The sequence below is a fragment of the Mixophyes fleayi genome, chromosome 12, assembly GCF_038048845.1.
Source record: "Mixophyes fleayi isolate aMixFle1 chromosome 12, aMixFle1.hap1, whole genome shotgun sequence".
NCBI classification, from domain to species: domain Eukaryota; kingdom Metazoa; phylum Chordata; class Amphibia; order Anura; family Limnodynastidae; genus Mixophyes; species Mixophyes fleayi.
In genome coordinates this window covers 43,230,497-43,251,177 of record NC_134413.1, presented here as the reverse complement: position 1 = coordinate 43,251,177, position 20,681 = coordinate 43,230,497, and the positions used below count along the sequence as shown (strand labels likewise).

The 20,681-nt window shown below is 41.9% G+C and overlaps 1 protein-coding gene across 1 annotated transcript; it reads left to right on the top strand.

Moving 5' to 3' along the window:
- The first annotated feature begins 842 nt into the window (after positions 1-842).
- On the top strand, positions 843-6,270 carry SPTSSA (serine palmitoyltransferase small subunit A). Its single transcript, XM_075193551.1, has 2 exons — positions 843-1,112; positions 5,609-6,270. The coding sequence occupies exons 1-2, from the start codon at positions 980-982 to the stop codon at positions 5,710-5,712; spliced, it is 237 nt and encodes a 78-aa protein (XP_075049652.1). The 5' UTR covers positions 843-979; the 3' UTR covers positions 5,713-6,270.
- Positions 6,271-20,681: the final 14,411 nt, after the last annotated feature.

Sequence of the window (20,681 nt, the reverse complement as noted above, 5' to 3'; positions counted from 1 at the left end):
CCAAAGCACAGCTTAAAATGCAGGTAGGCAATATAATTTTTTAAGAATCTTTTGTGTTTAGCCATTTCTGTCTGTACTCAAGAACAAACTGAATGTATGAATTTGAAAAGAAATAAGCCTGTCCTTAGTTAATCCCATATTATACATGGTATCAGCTGCTTGAAAATATAATGCCCCAGTGAATTTTGGCAATTCATAACAGTGGCGGGGTCTTGGTGATGTTATGATGTCACCACGTTTCTTCTCACATGAGCTCCGCTCCGGGATTTCTCAGGCTTTAAAAGTGGTTAAGTAGGCCGGACTGGGACTAAAAATCAGCCCTGGCATGTAAAGTACACAGGCCCACCTCAGGTCCAGTAGGAAAGAAACTGTGTGCTGTCGCGCAGCAGAGCCGCCAAAAAGGGCATGACCAGAGCTGGATTAACGCTCGGGGGCACGAGGTATTTAAGACAGGGGGCCCCTATTATATAACATGGTTATCATATTAGACAAATACACAGGCAATACTGTGTGCACTACTGTTATTTGCACGCAGCTCTGCCATCACAAGTAGTACAGTGTAAAGTGGGACATATCTCCCAGCTGTCCTTGTAGTCGGACCAAATCTTACTAAACGAGATAGTCACCAAAATTTCGGACTTCCCCACCAGTGTTAGAACCTGTCAGTGAATTAACAACGTTCTACTAATAAATATCCCCGCCCACCGAACTGACATTATAGTGGTGAACACCAGCTGCACACGGCATTACGCAATAATACCAACCTACAACCACACCCCGTGTCATGTGACCAGATGTAATCATGTGATAGCGACTGTAGTGTACATGGGATGGGCGTGGCTTGTGCCGGCTTACGAGGCGCTTACGTCATAGGATCTGGCGCTCTGACGATCTATGAGTCATTGGACTACTAGGGTTGGGGTGAGGCAGTAAGAGGAAGCCTTGTACTGCTGCTTTCACACTTCACACACTGCGGATCATGAAGGTGTCCTGTGTGTCCGGTCTCCAGGCCTCTCTGGGCCGAGCTTGGAAGCAGATGTCGTGGCTGTATTATCAGTACTTGCTGGTGACTGCGCTGTATATGCTGGAACCCTGGGAGCGGACAGTCTTCAGTATCCTTCTTTACATGTGTGTGTACAGCGCCGGACTCTTAGTTCCATAACAGCCACCGGGTGCCTAAGCTTGCTTTTTGGTTATACTTCTGTTTGTTTATTAACATATGCTTGAGTTATTCTCTATTTACTATGTGACCGATCATTGTTGTAGATATCACTCTTTGGACCCACTGGTCACAGTGTCAGTTTTAAATATTACATAAGTTGCTGCATTCATATATTGGTAGATGGGTAAAGACTTTCATACAGCAGAAAAGGGTGAAACTACACAAAATGTAGCTATATTTCAGTTTTAATTGTTACTTGAGTGGTCTGTCTCAAACAACCTTGAGTTTCATTTGTTTATGTAAACTATTTGCTGTGCTGTAATACATAAATTGTTTATGCTGGCTCTGCATTTAAGACTTTTAAACCCAAAACTGATTTTCATATAAACTATGAAAGTAAAATACCTGCTCTGTTAACCTTATATTCCACTGTATCCCTGTATTACTTCATTACACTATACATTTTAACTCCTCCCACATATGTATGATATTGTCCTGAGGGGATTGGATGCAGGTCAAACAGCTGAGACTGAATTGCTGTGAGAACACTGCCCTGCTCCTGTGTATGGAACAGGTCTGCCTAGCTGTCAGTCATTGACTGAGAATAGTGGACTTATTTACTGAGAAACTTTCCAGTTATTTCATATATTTTTTTTAACTTGGTGTTGTAGTCTATCCCAGACTTTCCCAAACACTCCCATGAACTACTTTTGACACATCATAAGTGCTGTCACATGTCAAATAGCAGCTTTGCGTGAAAAAAAAACTACTGCTCATACACCCGTCTAGGATCTGTAAGTGAGTATGGTACACTTACCAAATCTAACACAACGAGTATTTTGAGGAACTCCTCTTTACACAAGATTTAGGCTGCTTGGTCAACCTTAGCTTAACCTTTAACCCAGTAATGGGTTGGTAGTGTGCTTGGATTCAATGTCTTCTCTACATGCTAGTGTTTCCCCTCTTAGCTGTTACCTGTGAGGTACTCCCTCACCCCTTCCCCTTATTCTGTCCCCAAGTTCACCTTTGCATTGAGATTGGTTCACAAAAAGTATTAGTGATTACACATAATGGAAGTGAAAAGTATTTCTGGACACACATTGGCAGCTGCTGCTTGGAAGGTTACAGCACTGGCTTTAGTTTTGTTGCATTAGGTTGAATTAAATATTATTTTTAGAAGACTAGTGGAGTATGTAGCATATGTGCCAGGTTTATATCTGGTGTATGTCAGATTCATTTGAACCCAACAAGTGCAAAAAAAGTTTTCAAATCATAATACCAGGTAAAATGTTAGGTGCAATATATGAGAGATTTTAGAGGGTATAGGTTTGGGGAAGGATGTGCACTTATAAATATAATGTCCCAATTTGTGACACTGACAATCAGGAAAATCTGTTCAGGATGTTTTATATCTGTTGCAAAGAGTGTACCTCTGGCTTGTTTTAGATCATCTTTCTAAATTTCTTTAGTGTGATTCCACACTAGTCCTTTTGAATAGCATGTTTCAATATTTATGGATCTGGTATAAATATAATTTTAACAAATTAAAAATACAGTATCTTATCAGTACAGTGTTTGTTTTAATGGGTTTTGTACATGGGATTCAATGTCTGTGTTCTAATATTCTCTTAATAATATTATACTCTTTTCGTCTACACTTCCTCCCTTGGTGCTCTCATCTCCTCCTTAGGTCTTCAGTATCACCTTTATGCTGAGGACATTCAACTCTATATCTCCTCTCCTGATCTTTCCTCCACCCTCCTCGCTCGGGTATCCGACTGCCTCTCCGCCATCTCCTCCTGGATGTCTGAGCGCTTTCTCAAAATCAATATCTCTAAATCTGAACTCATTGTCTTTCCTCCGCCCAGACTCCCATCCCACCATGACCTCTATTGTCGTCAACAACACCACCATCTCCTCTGTCACCCAACTTCGCTGCCTGAGCATCACCCTCTAATCCTCTCTTTTGCCACCCACATTCATTCCCTTGCCCAAGCCTGTCGCTTCCAACTACGCAACATCGCCCGCATCCGTCCTTTTCTCTCTCAGGATGCCACCAAAACTATCATCCACGCACTCATCATCTCCCGCCTTGATTATTGTAACCTCCTTCCCCACTCCCGTCTCTCCCCCCTCTGCTCTATACTCAATGCGGCCGCAAGACTCATCTTCCTCTCACGCTGCTCCTCCTCTGCCTTGCCTTACACTGGCTCCCCTTCCCCTACAGAATCCTTTTCAAACTCCTCACCACCACTTACAAGGCTCTCTCCAACTCTACTGCCCCTTATATCTCTAACCTCCTCCATTCTCACTCCTGCCCGCTCCCTGCTCTCGGCCAATGACCACCGCCTCTTCTTCATTCTGATCACCTCTTCCCACTCCAGAATCCAAGACTTTTCCCGTGCAGCCCCCCTTCTCTGGAACGACCTCCCTCGTTCCATCCGTCTCTCTCCTCCTCTGTGCCTTTTCAAACGTGCACTCAAAACTCACCTCTTCCTCAAAGCCTACCAACCATCTACTTAACCCCCATCTCCTCCCTTTAGCTCATCCTCCCTTCTCTCCTCTTGCCTTAACTGGCTCCTCTTGTGCCTGGTCTGTTTACCCTCCCTTAGGATGTAAGCTCCTATGAGCAGGGCCCCCTCCCCTCCTGTCTCCATACCTGTTCTTCCTCTCCGTCTTTACTGCATATGACTGGCCGGAGTTTCTGAAGTATTTGTACTTTTTGTTCATTGTTCTGTATGGTTTCACCCTGTATAGTCTACTGTTAGTACTGTGTGTGGCGCCTAACAAATAAAGGATGATGATGATAATAATTAAGAAACTTAATTGTTAAACTTGTATCCAGTCTAATTAGTCCAAGCTGTAAAAATAGTTGATTTAAACTCTTATTGTCCTGAGGGTTTTGTCGTACCCCCCTTTACTACTGCTGCAGATTATTTTTCATGTTTCACACAAAAAAAAAAAAAAGTAAGTTTGTATGCTTTTTTTTTTTTTTGGACTGTATTTCCATTTTCTCAAGAATTAGTCAATTTCTTTGGCCACTCAGATTTTTTTATTTTTTTTTAAACCAAGCATTTGGGTGCACAAAACCATAACAACTCATCAGACCTTTTTATTGCTTAAAAAAAGCATTTTAGCATATGAAAGCTTATTGCTGACTGGTTGCTTTTGTTCAGTGCAAATTATGTACCTAAAGACAATGTTAGTAAATGAGATGCTCATTCTCCTTAATGGTGTCTCACCAAATACATTTAACTCTAAAAAATCACCATTTGTTTAGTGTAACTTATTCCAGGCTGTTGAGTCAACAGAAGTTTTTGTTTACTATAAATTGCTTATTTTACCTATGTGATATAGACTGGGCTATTTAGCAACCTGTTAATGTTAAGATAGAAATAGAGTATAAATAATCATTTCTCTAGCGCCCCAAGAAGGGATTTGGTCTATTGCTTTTAATGCACTTGTACGACGCTGTGGAAACTTTGTGGCGCCCTATAAATAAAGATGAAGAATAATAATAATGCAAACAAAGACTCACTCTAATGTTCTGCCTTTTACTGGACAAGTTAGGTTCCTTGTCCCATGAAATCTCCAAGGAATTGGAGGTATTTAAAACATTAAAGCATTGATGTTGGCTGTACATTCTATCGGTGTACATATGTCGGTGGGTACGATAACAGAACAGTGTTTATTTTATGGTTTAGTGCTGGCCACGGCATTTTTCATACTTTCCTGCAATTATGGTGACTGGGAAGAGATGTGGAGATTGTGAAAATGTAGTACTGTTTAAACATTAATTTTTTTCTAGGGAACCTTCATTGAAGTTCTTTTGTCAGCAGAATTAGGCTATGACTAAAACGGCTTTAAACAAATGCTGATTTTTGTCTGTGTTTTCGATAGTTCTTTCATATATTGGACTTTGGGCTGAGGTCTAACATAAAGGTCCCTTAGCTCCTACAGCGAACCAAGGTGTGTTCATGAAATTTAGTATTGCAGGTATTGAACATAAGCACCAGCTTATTACTTGTGTGGCTTCCAAATCTATCAATGCAGCATTGTTCTGATGATAGTCTTCTCAATGTCTTGTAATTATTTTGATTAGTATGTTTGACACAATTTCCTCTGGATACAATCCATTGTTGAATTCATTTTGGAGTAATTTTGTAACTGGTTTGCAAAGTCTCTAAAAATAAAATACTAATAATAATGCTAGATTTTCCTTACAGAAGCGTTTAAAATACGGACTTCTCAGAACACATACTTGTAATGTGTGGGGGCATTTTTCTTAGAACATTACTTCTCATCGTGTTGCTAATGGATAAGTCCTGATATAAATTTCTTACATTGCCTAATAGCATCACATCAAATTTATAGGGGGTTTTCAGATGTGTGACAGTTGCAATCACTTTAACTTTGTTATTGAGTTACTTAACCCTTCTTCCTCAGACTCCATGTTGGTCTCCATCGTTGGAATGGCTCTGTATACTGGGTACATATTTATGCCTCAGCACATCCTTGCAATTTTACACTACTTTGAGATTGTTCAATGACACAGAAGACCTTTGCCTTGCCTGGCAAGGGCTTTGAGGACAGAGTGACAGTCTTGGGCATTTCTGGCATCCGTCTAGAACCCAGAAGTTTGCATCACTGTGTCTACCTGCAAGGAGGCCAAAATGGGATTATCGGGAGCCACCATTCCTCCGTTGCCAAGGGCATTTGAAGCTCTGTTTTAGAATTGTTGACCCCATCAACAACTTGTTCCCCAAGGGGTCTGCAACACAATGCTTTTGTGGCAGGGTTGACAACAGTATTTTTTGTGTGTTTTTGTAATAACTATTTTCTATATTGCACTGTAAATGTATTTAGTTTCCAGTTGCTTATTTTTACAGTTTGCATACTACTTTATCAATATAGCAGCGCTTGCTTTATACACAATCTCCTATTTAGTGTTTTTTTTTTTTTTTATTCTGTAACTGAAACACTTCTCACTTGTACATCTGGTGTTGTAACACAATTTTGAACACTTAAATTGCTTTCTCAAGAAACTAATTGGTTATTGCTATGTACACAGGTTGTTTTCTGTTAAAATAAATATTTTGTGGCCTAAAGATTCTTCTGGAATTTCCATCTGTTTCTTGTATTTGCCTGCACAACACATAAATGTCATGGTAACTATGAAACAACCACACCTCCTTTTGAATAGTAACTGAGGATTGGAGAGGGAAGCAATTGGTGTAGTAATGGTAAGATTACAGTTGAGCAGTTCTCTTTATTAATCCAACATACTCCAATGTTCACGTATATTAAAATATACACAATGTACACTTTTCTCATTTTAAGATTAACAATTTTTTTTAGGGTGCCAATTGTGATCTCTCTAATGAACCTGTAATTGGCATATTTGATTAGAATTATTTTCCTTGGGTGAAGCAATACCCCTATGTACTTCCTAATTTTTTTATTCTACATAACAGGAAAACCCCATTGTAACCATTTTGGATTGGCTCCTATTTTAACTGTAGAGCCAAAAAGTTTAATGCTTTCTAAAATTGCAGATTTTTGTTCAAACAATGAAGTTTTTAGGTTTTGAAACTTCTTTTCACTTGAAACTTAGTGACACATGCAATGTGTCCTAGGTGTCCAAAGTTTTAATTACAGCTATATATAAAATGTGAACTATGCAAAGCTCTTAAGTTCAAAACCTGTTTGAATATTTGTTTTATGTTATTGTTTTAGACTTAATGGCCTTCTAATGCCTGAGTTAAGGTTACAAATGCTCACATAGTTTTGTTTGTTTATGGTGCGTTTAACAGCCACATCAAGACAACATTTTATATGTAACAAATCGGCATAATATACAAAGGATGGAACCAAGATTTCAAAGATTTCTTTGACATACTAAAAGCTTTCATATTGCTTTATTTATCTTTTGGCTACTATTATAATTCTTTAGGTTGGAAAGAAGACAAACAAAAAGTACATAACCTTTCATACTCAAATACCTTGGTTTATTCATTGGAAGGCCCTCTACAGGCAATAGCACAATTACCTGGATCACAATATTATATTGTGGTATTAACACCAGTAGTCCTGTATGTTTTGTTATACAATGCTTTCTTAAAATGTTCTAGTGTGTTTGTCAATACCAATTTCATTTGGGACTGCATCCCATGGTTCTTACACTAAAAAACAGATCTGTTATGTGCTTATTAATGTTAGTGCAGTGAAGGGCAACTTTCTATAGTTCCACAACATCCTTTGTAAATAGGTGCTCAAAATTGAACTGTATTCAAGGTAAGACTGGGTACACACTATAGAAATCTTCTCCCGATGGTAAACGCAGTACTGCTTTTACCAATGACTGGGAGAAAAAAAGTCCCGATTAGCATGACAATGTATGTGTATACACTATGTGTTTTAAAAGATTTAACCTCTGAAAAGATCATGACTCTAAACTCTATGAAGATCCTGATAGTGAGTTCTTGCACCCTGCATAATTGGAAGGACATCATTCCATTGTTGAATGAAATTTCTATTCTAGTTTAAAAAAAATTAAAAAAAAAAAATTCTTTCAACAATACGATGGGCCTTGGAATGTCATCGTTCATAGTTGCAGAATACACACTGTGATATCAGGCCAACCGATTATCTTCTATTTATTTATATAGCACCACTAATTACGCAGAGCTGTACAGACAACTTGATCACATCAGTCCCTGCCCCATTGGAGCCTACATTCTAGATCCCCTAACACACACACACACACACACACACACACACACACACACACACACACACACATTAAAGGCAATTTAATAGCCACCAATTAACCTACCAGTTTGGTTTTGGAGTATGGGAGGAAACCGGAGGATGCAAACATGCGGAGAACATACATCATCATTTATTTATATAGCGCCACTAATTCCGCAGCGCTGTACAGAGAACTCATTCACATCAGTCCCTGCTCCATTGGAGCTTACAGTCTAAATTCCCTAATATAGACACACACTCACACTCACACACACAGACAGAGACTAGGGTCAATTTTTGATAGCAATCAATTAACCTACCAGTATGTTTTTTGGAGTGTGGGAGGAAACTGGAGCACCCGGAGGAAACCCACGCAAACACAGGGAGAACATACAAACTCCACACAGATAAGGCCATGGTCGGAAATTGAACTCGTGACCCCAGTGCTGTGAGGCAGAAGTGCTAACCACTAAGCCCCTCCCTGCTTGATAAATGGCTGTAAACACTAGTGTGTACCCAGCCTAAGGCCTCTTCTATGCCTTGTAGAAGGGCAAATAATTATCTATCCTTTCTTATTTATTTATTTTTTTACTTTTTTTGATACATGATCACATCCTGCTGGCTCTGAGTACAGCAAATTAGCATTGCAAGTCTATGATCTAGTTATAACTAGATTTCACTAAATTATATCTTCATCCTATAATGTCCCTTCTAATATTTTTAGCCCCAAAAGTTTTAACCTTGTATTTATCCAATTGGTGGCGCTATATAAATAGATAATTATGATGATATTGAACTTCATCTGCCATGAGTAGCAACATCCGGGCAGCAACAATCTCCCAATGTATCAGTATGTAAAGGTAAGACTAAGACATCTCAGTGGTAGTCATACCGAAGACATAAATGCTGATGATACTTTCAACGATATTTTAAAAGCGACAGATGCATTTGGTGACATGAGTAAAATTGGACATCTTTAAATATGTACATACCAGAATTCAGACGCCTGGTGGCTGTTTATTTTGTGTTTTTTGTTGTTTTTTGTTTTTAGCAAGGTTTCTACATTATACAGCGGGCGGGTCCTCTCCTTGCCCCGTTAATGGCCTTCGCCCTTACAAGTGACGTAAATGTAACACTCAGGATGTCTATTTTTGTGAATTCTTCTATTATGGCCATCTCATTTTACGCATGTTGTCAGTTACATCTGTTGCTTTTAAAATATTGTTTAAATTGTCTGCATTTACGCCTTTGTAATCCAGTACTCAACCCAGACATCTTGTGTAGACTAAGTTTGTCGTGTATGTACACACATAAATTTCCATTCGTTCCAATGTCTCCAATTATAAATGCATTGTTTAGACAACCCTAACCAATAACTTCAGTACAGTTAGAATTAACTATTGATACAAATATTTTTAGCCAATTTTCTATCAAGTTTTATATATTTTCCTCGTTTTGGTCTCTCTGGCAGTGCTAACCAATGTGTTGGCATCTTACTCAGCTGAGCATAGAGAGGGAAAAAAAAACACCTGACAAGGTTATAATGTGACAAGGAACAAGCCAGGGACACTTCAGAGAATTCGTGGACTGGGTGATAGTCTTTTGTTACGTAGGAGAATATTTATGCTCCTCAGGCTATTTAAAATATTGAAAGCATGAGATGGGCGTGGTGCTATGATTGTTTCGGTGCTGATGCTAGACTCTGCACATGTGTGTTTGCTCAGGGTTTCTGTTGGGGACAGTGTTTCTTGCTCCTTCTGAAGCTTCTTATTTTTACTGCTAATGTTTTCCTCTGTTGGGCTTTTGGGATGGATGCTATATATCTGGTCAGTCTTTCATCCAAGTAGGATGGATGGGGGATGCCATCTGCTCTCCTGGACCATGAAGGGCATGAATGATAGAGTAAATATTATTATTATTAATTTTTATTTATAGGGTGCCACTAGGTGTCCGTGGCGCCATACAGGGACAAACGAAATTACAATACGAGGTGAGACAGCACAGTACAGTAAACAATAATCACAGTAACTCCGTGAGCTCAAGGCACAGCTAGCGAGGCGGGGAGAGGGGGATGTCTGCCAACAACGGCCCCAAGGAGGGGGGGCACGTATGAGAGGAAGACCCCCAGGGGGAAGAGGAGGGGACGGGAGAAGAGGGTCCTCAAGGAGGAAGGCAGGGAAGCTGGCGAGCAGAGTTAAAAGTGGAGAAGACAGGAGGAGAGAAGACCCTGCTCAAAGGAGCGTTCAATCTAAAGGGTGGGGTAGACTGACAGAGAGACACGAGGGAAGGAGGAATGGATAGGGGAAGGGGAATGAAGGGGAAGAGCCAGAAGAACAGGTAGGAAGTTAACTGGGAGACTGGAAAGCTTTAAGAAAAAAAGGTGGGTTTTTAAACACCGTTTGAAGCTGGACAGATTGGGGGAGGTCTTTGGTTTTAACCCAAGCTAAAAAGTGCAACCTTGACATAGCGTGTCTGGTTAAAACTCTTATTAATGGTAGCAGGGTCCTGACTCTCAAGAAGCCTTGGGGGGGCTTGTCACGACGTGCATTCTTCTAATTCTTGGGAGTGTCTATTGGTTAGAAAATATTTGTGCTAGAGCAGGTTCAGATGTGTTTTCCTGATTACCCCCCCCCCCCACAAATAACACTGTTGACCGTCTACATTCCTCCTCTTTTCAATTTTGAGGTGCTCAAAAAGGCAGCCACATTCACTGTTCTTTCCCCGCACACCCTGCTAGTCTGCATTGGATGTTTCAATAATGTCATGGATGCTGGACTTGATAGGTTGAGGGAACTACCCTTGGGTGGGAAGATTGGTCTTTTTCCTTTTGCTAAACTGTGACAACATGGGGTTGGTGGATGTATGGAGGCTTCAGTTTTCACATCTTCAGCACTTCTCTTGGCACACTGCGTCATACCACACTTTCTCCAGAATCGATCTGGCCCTGGTTTCCCATAGTGTGACTTACTTGGTTGAGGAGAGACAATATTTTTCTAGGAGTATTTCTGATCACTCGTGTATCTTGTGTTTGCTCTTACACCTCGTTTCGAGACTAGGTTTTGGAAGCTTAACCCATTCTGACTTGCTGTTATGGGTGATTTAGTGGTGGAGGGGTGCCTTTGGGTTATTTTTTAAGGCTTTCCTCAAAGGTTTAGATTCAGGGGGTGATGGGTGCAAAAGATTCTTCAGGGAAGAGCATGCTGTGTTTTTATACAGGGGCACAAGAGCCTTATGGCTTGCTTGGCTAAGGCAGAAGGCAGTCCCCTTTTTATGTAGTGAACAGATTACTGAAATTTCAACTTAATCCTATCTGGGGGACACTGCTACCATGGGTTTGTAGTTGGGGAGTGTAGAGTTGGCAATCAACTAGTTAATTTGTGGCTGTGACTCCTCCCCTTTGCAACCCCCTGTAGCTAGCCAGTGTAGTATAAGTGCCCAAGGAGTTAGGCTGACTTTTGCTTTACTGCTATTTTTTTTTAATTGTATAGGTCAGAGTTTCCCAAACCCAGTCCTCAGGGCTCCCCAACAGTGCAGGTTTTCCAGATCACATGTGACATAATTAGGACCACCTGTGGATCTGTTACAATGTGTCAGTCAGTAATTAATACACCTGTGCTCCAGCAAGGAGATATGGAAAACCTGCACTGTTAGGGAGCCCTGAGGACTGGGTTTGGGAAACCCTGGTATAGGTCGTTTTATCCTTATGAAGATACGTGGTTCCCAAATCACTCAGACACGGTATTAGAGGAAAAATAGAAAAATGATTTATGCTGCAGAACAGGATTAAATACAGCACGGCCCCCTTAACAATAGCAGGTCCAACAAGTGAGGAAATCGGTCCAAATAAATCCAGTGGGATATGTTCCATAGCGAATCTCTGGCAGAGCATCACCTCTTGGCCAAAATCAGTCACACTCGCCTTCCGCTCCCAGGGTATCTCTTCATAATCCCCCCCCCCCCCCCCCCCCCCCCTTGGTAACTCCTGCCCAGGGGAGTTGCAAAACTACTCGGTTGGTGAGCTTCTTACACTATCCAGCCCCCGCCCATACCTTACCCAGGTGTCTTCCTTCAGGTGACCCTGCTGGTTTTGGTTCCGGCTCATGGCTGTCTGTAAAGCCCACTAGTTGAGAAAACAGAAGGAACAATGGAAGCTTAATTCACTCAACTCCTGAGATGGCGTCTGCTTAGCAAAATCACTTTTCTTAACAGAGAGACAGTCTGCGCCCCTAATAAAAGAAGCGCTGCAGACAAATTCTAGGAAATGAGGCCCGCTGGATGCTACAGACAGGGAGGAGTTATAATAGAGCTCCCCCTGTCTCTATCGGCATCTTAGTTTCTTTCAGAATGCAAAAACATCACTGTGGGAGGAGAAACTCTTGCAGTCAAACTCACAGGCTTGGCTGCTGCTGGACTCCCTCCTACACATTAGCCTGGAAGGCTAAGTATCATTCTTTTCTTTATCCTACACCGTACTTGCTATAAAGGAGGTATATTGTGTTTTACAGGAGATCTAGTGAAGTTACATATTCACATATATTGATTACTATATATATAATCATCATTTATTTATATAGCTCCAACATATTCCGTAGCGCTTTACAAATGGGGACAAACATAGTAAACTAATAAACAAACCGGGTACAACAGACAATGAGGTGATAAGGCCCTGCTCGCAAGCTTACAATCTATGTAACACATATATATATATATATATATATATATATATATATATATATATATATATATATATATATATATTAGATTCTGAGACACTACTGGTGACTTACTCAGAGATCAGTTGTATACTTAGGTTTCACTTTGTGCCCTGTGTGATCGTATACTGTACTTTCTTGACCTGTACTGTTCCTATTCAGTACATATGTTTGATAAGGGGCAATCTTCTAGAATAAATGTTATACTTGCTCAAAATGTAAAATAAAATTACCTACAGGACCCGGGGGCGCTCTGTAAGGCATGGCCCCAGACCACGCAGTCTCAGGTTTCGGCTCCTATAGCCATGGAGGAACCAGTTTGGGCAGTGTCTTTTCAACAGTCAGTGGACTCACTGGTGCAGCTTTTGAGCCGGCTGAGAGAGACCTCAGTGGGTGAACACCCCTCTACCTCGTTAGTAGGAGTAACCCAGTTGGCAATACTGCCCCAACAAGAGGAGAGTGCAGGTTTCGGTTCAAGTGGCCTCCCATCCTCCTTACCTCCCTCAGGCCTTTCCCAGAGGCAATCGGCTTGGTCCAGTGATTTAGTTAGCGGTATAGACAAATTAAATCAGTTTTTAGACTACCCAGGACCATCGGGGTCTAGAAACAAGAGACACTGGGGTAAATGTATCGAGCTGAGCGTTTTCCGGCGGGTTTTAAAAGTGGAGATGTTGTCTATAGAATCCAATCAGATTCTAGCTGTCATTTTGTAGAATGTACTAAATAAATGATAGCTAGAATCTGATTGGTTTTTCAAACCCACCGGAAAACTCAGCTTGATACATTTACCCCACAGAGTGAACCATCCTCTCCTCTCTGTCTCTGACTGAGGTACCATCAGAGGAGGACGGGGAACTTCTGGATGAATCAGGTCTCCAGACACAGGTCTTAGAGGGGTGAGCAGCCCGTGTCGGTCCTGTTTAGCATCCCCAAACTAAACGGCATAAAATTTGTCACCCTATGACACTCTTATGTACTCTGTCTGGTACGCTGACCGCTAATTGTGGGTGCTTGTCAAAACTTACCTACTGGATACACTGGATGTGGGGTGCCAGGGCAGCTTTTAGCCTCTGCTGTTGTGTTCCAACTCGAGCCCAGACTCGACCATGACTGGTCATTGGATGGGGCATCAGTCCTGTGCTCCCTCTTGCTATTTTATAGTTTGTTCTAAATTTTTGTGTTTGTTACCCTTCTCCCCATTTTGGTTATGCGTTTTACATATACATGTACTATGCTTATATTTCGGAGATTACGGCTGGGATGCAGGTCAGACCAAACATTACTCTATTTATTGGGGAAATCTTCCTCCTTGCTGATGAGGGATTCCTTCTTGGAAAACTAAGTCATGAGGACCCAAACCCCGGGGGGGACGAGCTAACTACATCATATACACAACCTGACACTAATTCTCAACCCTGTGCCACACCATCTTTGAACATTTTTTCCTGGAATGTTGATGGCCATAATACCCCCAATTGAGCAAAAAAAAAAATCTTGTCACATCTTTAACATCTTAAACCTGGATATCATCTTTCTACAGGAATGTCATTGGAAATTAGGAGATGATTCCAGCCTGTGAAACCCTTTTTTTTTAATCGGTGTTTCTCTTTCATCCATCTGGGGGACACTCCTTAACCATGGGGGGTTGAGTTGGGGGGAGGAGTCTGGCACCCAAAGAGTTAACTTTTTTCAGCTGACAGCATATCACCACCGCCCCTTTCCCACATACCTCAGTTTGAATTGGGTGCCCTTGGAAGAAGGTTGCACCTGAAGAGCTCCAAGAGAGACAGTGAACAGGGTTCACTGGTTATAGGTTTTTTCCTTTTCTTTTGCAGTTTTTTTCTTTTGACAGTGGCGAGAGGCTCCGTGTAAACGGAGCTGACTCGTGGGAGAAGCGCCTGTCGGGGGGGGGGGTGGCCCCGGCCCCGGCCCCGGCCCCGGCCCCGGCCCCAGCCCCAGCCCCAGCCCCAGCCCCAGCCCCACTGACAGGTAAGAGGTGCTTCTCACAGCGGGAAGCAGTCGGCAAGAGACTCTCCCTGCTGATGCAGGACGGCCGCTGCCATTAGGCAGAGAGCGCCTTTACTGCTGAGGTTCCCTGGAAGCCAGCTGGAGTATACCAAGTTCCTTCTCCCATGGGGATGGCAGTAAATTCTTGAGGATGGCGCGCTTTGAATAGCGCTAGCGGGGAACACATTCTAACAGGTTTTCCCCTAATATAAGAGAAAGGGCAAAACACTGTTAAAGTAAACAACACAGAAGGAGAGCCAGTGGAAGGGGAATGTGTTTGAAAAGGAACACCGCTTCCCCCCTGCTGAGTGAGCACGTGGAAGATCCCTTTTGGCGCCAAAGTTCAAAAGGAGGACAGATGCAACAGTCATTTGGAGGCCCCTGTGGCGCGGAGAGCTTCTTTCCGCCAAGCTGCCGGATAGACCAGCAGCATGACTACCACCCACCACTGGGTCCAGAGGGTGGGGTGGGAGGCCGGCTGCTTGGGTTTGCCCGGCAGCCGACAGGGTCCTCGGTAGACGAGTAGGTCCAGAATATCGTGATAGAATTCATGGGACCAGCTCACCTCAGGTTTTGAAAAAAATTTACCTCGCTGGCTTCTGTCAAATCAGAAAGAGCCCAGGGCTGTCGATTTGCTTCGTTCAGACGAAGCTATACATGCTTAGAATTTCCAGTAAGGGAAAAGGTTTTAGTCACACCCATTCAGGATGCTAAGGCTAGATGAGTTGTTCAGTCTATGACCGAACTGCTAGAGTCTGAAAGGGTCACAGAGAATCCCTTGTCTAAGAATGAGTTCTTGAGACTAGTGAGGGACTTGGTACGCAGCAGAAGGTTGTCTTCACAGGACAAGTTGAGGTCCTAGATGGAGTGGACAGGCAGGATCCTGTCAGACAAGAGGCTGTCAGTAGCCAGGTCTTTGAAGCTGCTGGGACATCTTTCGTGACCTTACCCTGGGCAGGGTCCCACCCCAGAGGAGCATTCCCGTGTTCGAGGTACCAGTGGAGGAGGTAGGTCCTCAGCTGGTGGTTGCTGGACAAGAACCGAACAAAAGACAGAGAAGTCCCAGAGTTCTGCGCAAGAACAAGGGATCCACTGGTAAGGGACGTCCTAGCAAGGCCTTGGGGCTGCAGGTAAAACCTGCCCTACAGGGTCCCGTAGAGAGAGGACCCTCAGACTCCTGGAACAAAGACAAATAAATATTTGCACGTAGTGAGGGCATTACGTATATATGTTAAGAGATCTACAAAGATACGTAAGACAGTCTCTATTTGTGTTGTTTGACTTTTCCAAACGGGGATGGCCAGCATCTAAGCAAACTATTGCCAGATGGCTTACCCTGACTATCAGGGAGGCTTATGTCCGTATTAATCTCCCTGTGCCGAAACGTATTGTTGCCCATTCTACCCGGTCGGTTGGGGCGTCTTGGGCGGCTCGTAATGGAGCCACGGTGGACCAGCTGTGCAAAGCAGCCACCTGGTCCTCGGTCCATACCTTTACGAAATTCTACCAATTTAATATATTTGCGTCTGGGGATGCCTCCTTTGGCCGTAGTGTTCTGCGTGCAAGGAGATCAGAGCGGTCCCACCCTTCAGAGGGATTGCTTTTGTAAGTCCCCATGGTTAAGGAGTGTCCCCCAGATGGATGAAAGAGAAAACGGGATTTATACTTACGATAAATCTTTTTCTCTGAGTCCATCTGGGGGACACTCCGACCCCCCCCCCCCCCCGTCTTTTCGTTGTTTTGTCTCCACTCCCCCCTCTGTTGAGTGGTGTGTCTTGGTTGATTGGCCTATCTTCATAATGGCTTTTGTAATCAAACTGAGGTATGTGGGGAAGGGGCGGGGGTGATATGCTGTCAGCTGAAAAAAGTTAACTCTTTGGGTGCCAGACTCCTCCCCCCAACTCAACCCCCCATGGTTAAGGAGTGTCCCCAGATGGACTCAGAGAAAAAGATTTATCGTAAGTATAAATCCCGTTATCTCAGCCCCTTTTAAAACTAAATCTAGGGGAGTGGCGGTCTTGTTTAGGAAAAAACTACCCTATGCTATCTCAGATAAGGTTATTTATCCAAATGGTCGCTATATCTTATTGGATGCCCAGATTTGGGCCTATAGATATACTCTCTTAAATATTTATGCCCCTTATGTTAACCAGCATGAGTTCTTTTACTGTATCTCACAACTTCTTGACCCCCTTGACACACCTAATTTAATTGTAGGGGTCGATTTCATTGTAATTGACAACCCTAGCTTAGATAACACAGAATATTCAATAGGACTGTCACTCACCGGACTGTGAGTGCCTCTTCTCCCGTTGTTAGGAACCGTGGCCGCCCGCCATCCTGATGGTCTGCGCATGCACAGCCTCTATGAACTCTTCAGACCTGTTTCTTTTAGTTAATTGGCTGATCAGGCAACACTCCCTATTTAAAGCACCTGTGGTTAATACCTCGTTGCCTGATCTTGGAGTCTCATTCCCTGTGAGTCTCTGAAGGTGTTCCTGTGTTTCCTCGTGTCTTCAGTTCCAGCTGATTCCTCGCTACGGCATTACTGGTTTCCAGACCGCTTCAACTCTCCTGTGTTTCATCGTGTCTACTATTCCTGCTGACCTCCGCAAGAATCATCATTGCTCCTCTCGTGTTATGTTCTCTGTGTGCTTCACAGACACAGATTACCGCTACCACTCTCCTGTGGCCTCTACTCGTGTCGGCGTTCAGCCGCTCAGCTATCCCTGTGTTTCTCTCGTGACAGCCTGCTCAACTGAACCGCGGTATGCTTATCTTTTATTGACTTTACCAGTTTATTGCATATCCGCTTGGACTGTGTTCTGCTCATCTACGGAGTCCTCTATCTCACAAAGTTATAGATGCTATTGACTTTGTCTCATATGTCCTGGATCTCCGTAGTGACTTTGTATCTCCAAGCAGCGCTAGTCATTTGCTATTGTATTATAGATACCATTGGAATCAAGTTCCTTGTGCTCTCCGTGTTACCTTTGATGCTCCATTCATCTACCCTAGTGCCTATCCTCACCTATATATGCAGTGGTACAACTTGCTATACGCAGACCACTGACTTCCCCGTTACCTACTTGCACCTGGAACCTGTTCCATCATTACAAGCAGTGGTACAACTTGCTGTACGCAGATCACTGACTTCACTACCTCCTATCTATCCCTGGACATTCCTCTCTCTATAGCAGTGGTACAACTTGCTGTACGCAGACCATTGACTTTCCTCACGTCTTCACGTCCATCAAGATCCTCGTGTTCATATTGTTTAACTCATAACCTGTTGCTGCTAGTCATAGACTTTCCTCTAGCATCCTCTCACCATCTGCTGATTCTCCTGTTCCGCTAGTCACCCTGCTACCAGAAGACCACTGTGTGCATACACTACTCTGGTAAGACTACATCTGGTGATATCCTGGGCAAAGACTCCTAGTGCCCGTGACAAGGACTTATGGAACTTGCACATGGATTGACTGACCCTTAGTGGCTGTTGAATCCAACAGGCAAATCGTACACTTAAAATGCAAAGGAGAAAATAGAAGAAGTATATATTGAGGCACCCTGGGATGTTAATTCATATTAAAAACATCTATTTTATTGATATGCATTAAAAAAGATTCAACAGTTTCATACAGAATTGCGAAATAAAAACAAAAAAGTGAACATGTAGTAATTAACTGTGTATAGTGAAATAAAGGTGCAGCCCAGCTACAAAAGCTTTCTCACTAATTCCTTAATAATAGACACCTTCATTAGTGTTTTATATAAATTCATCTCTGCCAGAATTAATAATCTGAAATATAATTTAGACTGTTTTATTTACATATTTATTCATCACAGTAAAATATGTATGTAGTACTTGGGCTGACTTTTAGCAACCTCTCCGCTAAGGCTTTCATCCATGAAATTACGTCAATAGCGATAGTATATATGACCACTCTTAAGAGAGTCACTATAGTATTCCCTTAATCCATTAGGTATAGATAGGTAGCTAGATACTGTATTATTGATTAAAGTTCATACCTTACTAGTATATTACCAACTGCCTAACTATAAACTATCTGTGGCCATCTATCATATAAAAGTTAGTTACCCTTAAATCCCAACTGATTGATTTATAGGTTAAATAGGCTTGATTCTAGCTATATCAAATTAGGCAATCATTTGTTGCTGACTGCCTAATTATAAGCTCTCTGTGGTTATATATAGCTCTGGTTGATACTATTAGACAAGCTGATTATAATATAGATCTCAGGTAGGCGGCTATATTACTAGTCCTTCAGTATAGGAGACGAAACAAACGTGTATAGCTGACTGCCTAATGGCAAGCTATCTGTGGCCATAAATCGCTATGGCAGGGGTACCTTAGTAGTACTACCTAACCAGATTAAATTTCTATAATAAGATTATTGGCAGAGTGTGAGATAAACGGAGCACATGCCAATGCGCGTTTCGCTTATATGCTTTCTTAGGGCTTTGCCCTGAGAAAGCATACAAGCGAAATGCTTGGTCATATATACTATATATATTTCTTCTCTTTTCTCTTTTGAATTTATGATTTAAGTAAATGGGTGCACCCTTTTGAGAAATAAGGAAAATATTAGTGATATTACTCTGGATCTCAATGTATAACTATTAAATTGGGGAATGTTCTATAATTGAATATCATTATTTAATGATCTGGTGCCATTACTTTTCCTCTTTTTTTTTTTTTTTTTTTCCCTAAATCTTACACTTTCCAATTTGGAGTCCACAATTCACACTTGCGGATAGATTATATCCTGCTGGCAGATCCCTTGATAACAGAGATTATTATAGCTGACCACGCCTGGGAATTTCTTTCTACTCACCTCCCTTTGGTGGGTCATTAAAAAGTCTTGTGGAAGTTCCCATCATACTTATGCAACTTGGAAAATTTTAAGCAGCATGTTAAATACCATTGGATGCACTATTTAGACAATAATATTGAACACTAGGACAACACTGTATTGTTCTAGGAGACCTCCAAGACAGTGATGCATGGGAAAAATAATGGCTTACATGGCTAAGAAAAAGAGGAAAACCAATAGGACATATCCGTCTTTAACAAACCTGTTGCTGGATTCGTATAATGCATAGGTCTTTGATCCTAATTACACAATATTGACTAATTATAAACAGACAAAGCAGACTCTTGAAAAATTTCTATTGGCTCAGGCTCAATCTAAAATGGTTTACTCCAAAAACAAATACTACAGATGGTGTAATAAAACAGGTGAGCTTTTAGCCAAACCCTTTAGACGCTGAAACCATATTGTTGCAAGAATAGAGATCTCATATTTCTATGATGAAATGTAAAGCGATTGCGGACGCCTTTCATAACTCTTATAATGAATTATATTCTACTGCTCCCTCTAATAACTCTCTCCTCAATGACATTCTACAGGAGACTAATCTACCTAAACTCAACCCCTCTCAAAAAGATTTTCTAGACAATGAAATTACTGCGCAAGAAATTACCAATACTATTTTGGAACTGAAACTCCATAAATCCGTGGGCCCTGACGACTACTGAGCCAAAGATTCTTAAATGTTGAAAATCTAAATGACTCCTATATTGTTAGAATTAAATCACACTATCTAAAGAATATGTCCGACAAATCCCACTTTCAACCAAGCGTACACCACTCTCATTCCAAAACCCGATAAGCACCCTGTCTTAATGTCCTCCTATCACATTGCTAATTTTACACTTTAAAATACTATCTAGAATAATGGCAAAACGCCTTCAAACCCACTTGCCTTCTCAATTGCCTGAACGCCAACTGGGGTTTGTACACGGTCGTCATTCGGTCAGGGGCATACACCCCTTAATTGCATCTATAGTAGCTTCCTCCAAAATTTCAAATTCCTCCAATATGCTTTTAAGCCTTGACGTTCTTAAACATAGAGACATAGAATTTGACAGCAGATAAGAACCGCTTGGCCCATCTAGTTTGCCCATTTTTTTTTTTTTATTAAGCTATGGTACCTTAAAACTAAATTAATGTCTATCCCAAGCA

Bases quoted from the DNA above. Each gene is read 5' to 3' on its own strand.
- SPTSSA (XM_075193551.1), top strand. From the start codon at position 980: ATGAAGGTGTCCTGTGTGTCCGGTCTCCAGGCCTCTCTGGGCCGAGCT. The intron at 1,113-5,608 runs GTATCCTTCTTT...CTTCTTCCTCAG, and splicing joins CTGGGAGCGGACAGTCTTCA to ACTCCATGTTGGTCTCCATC.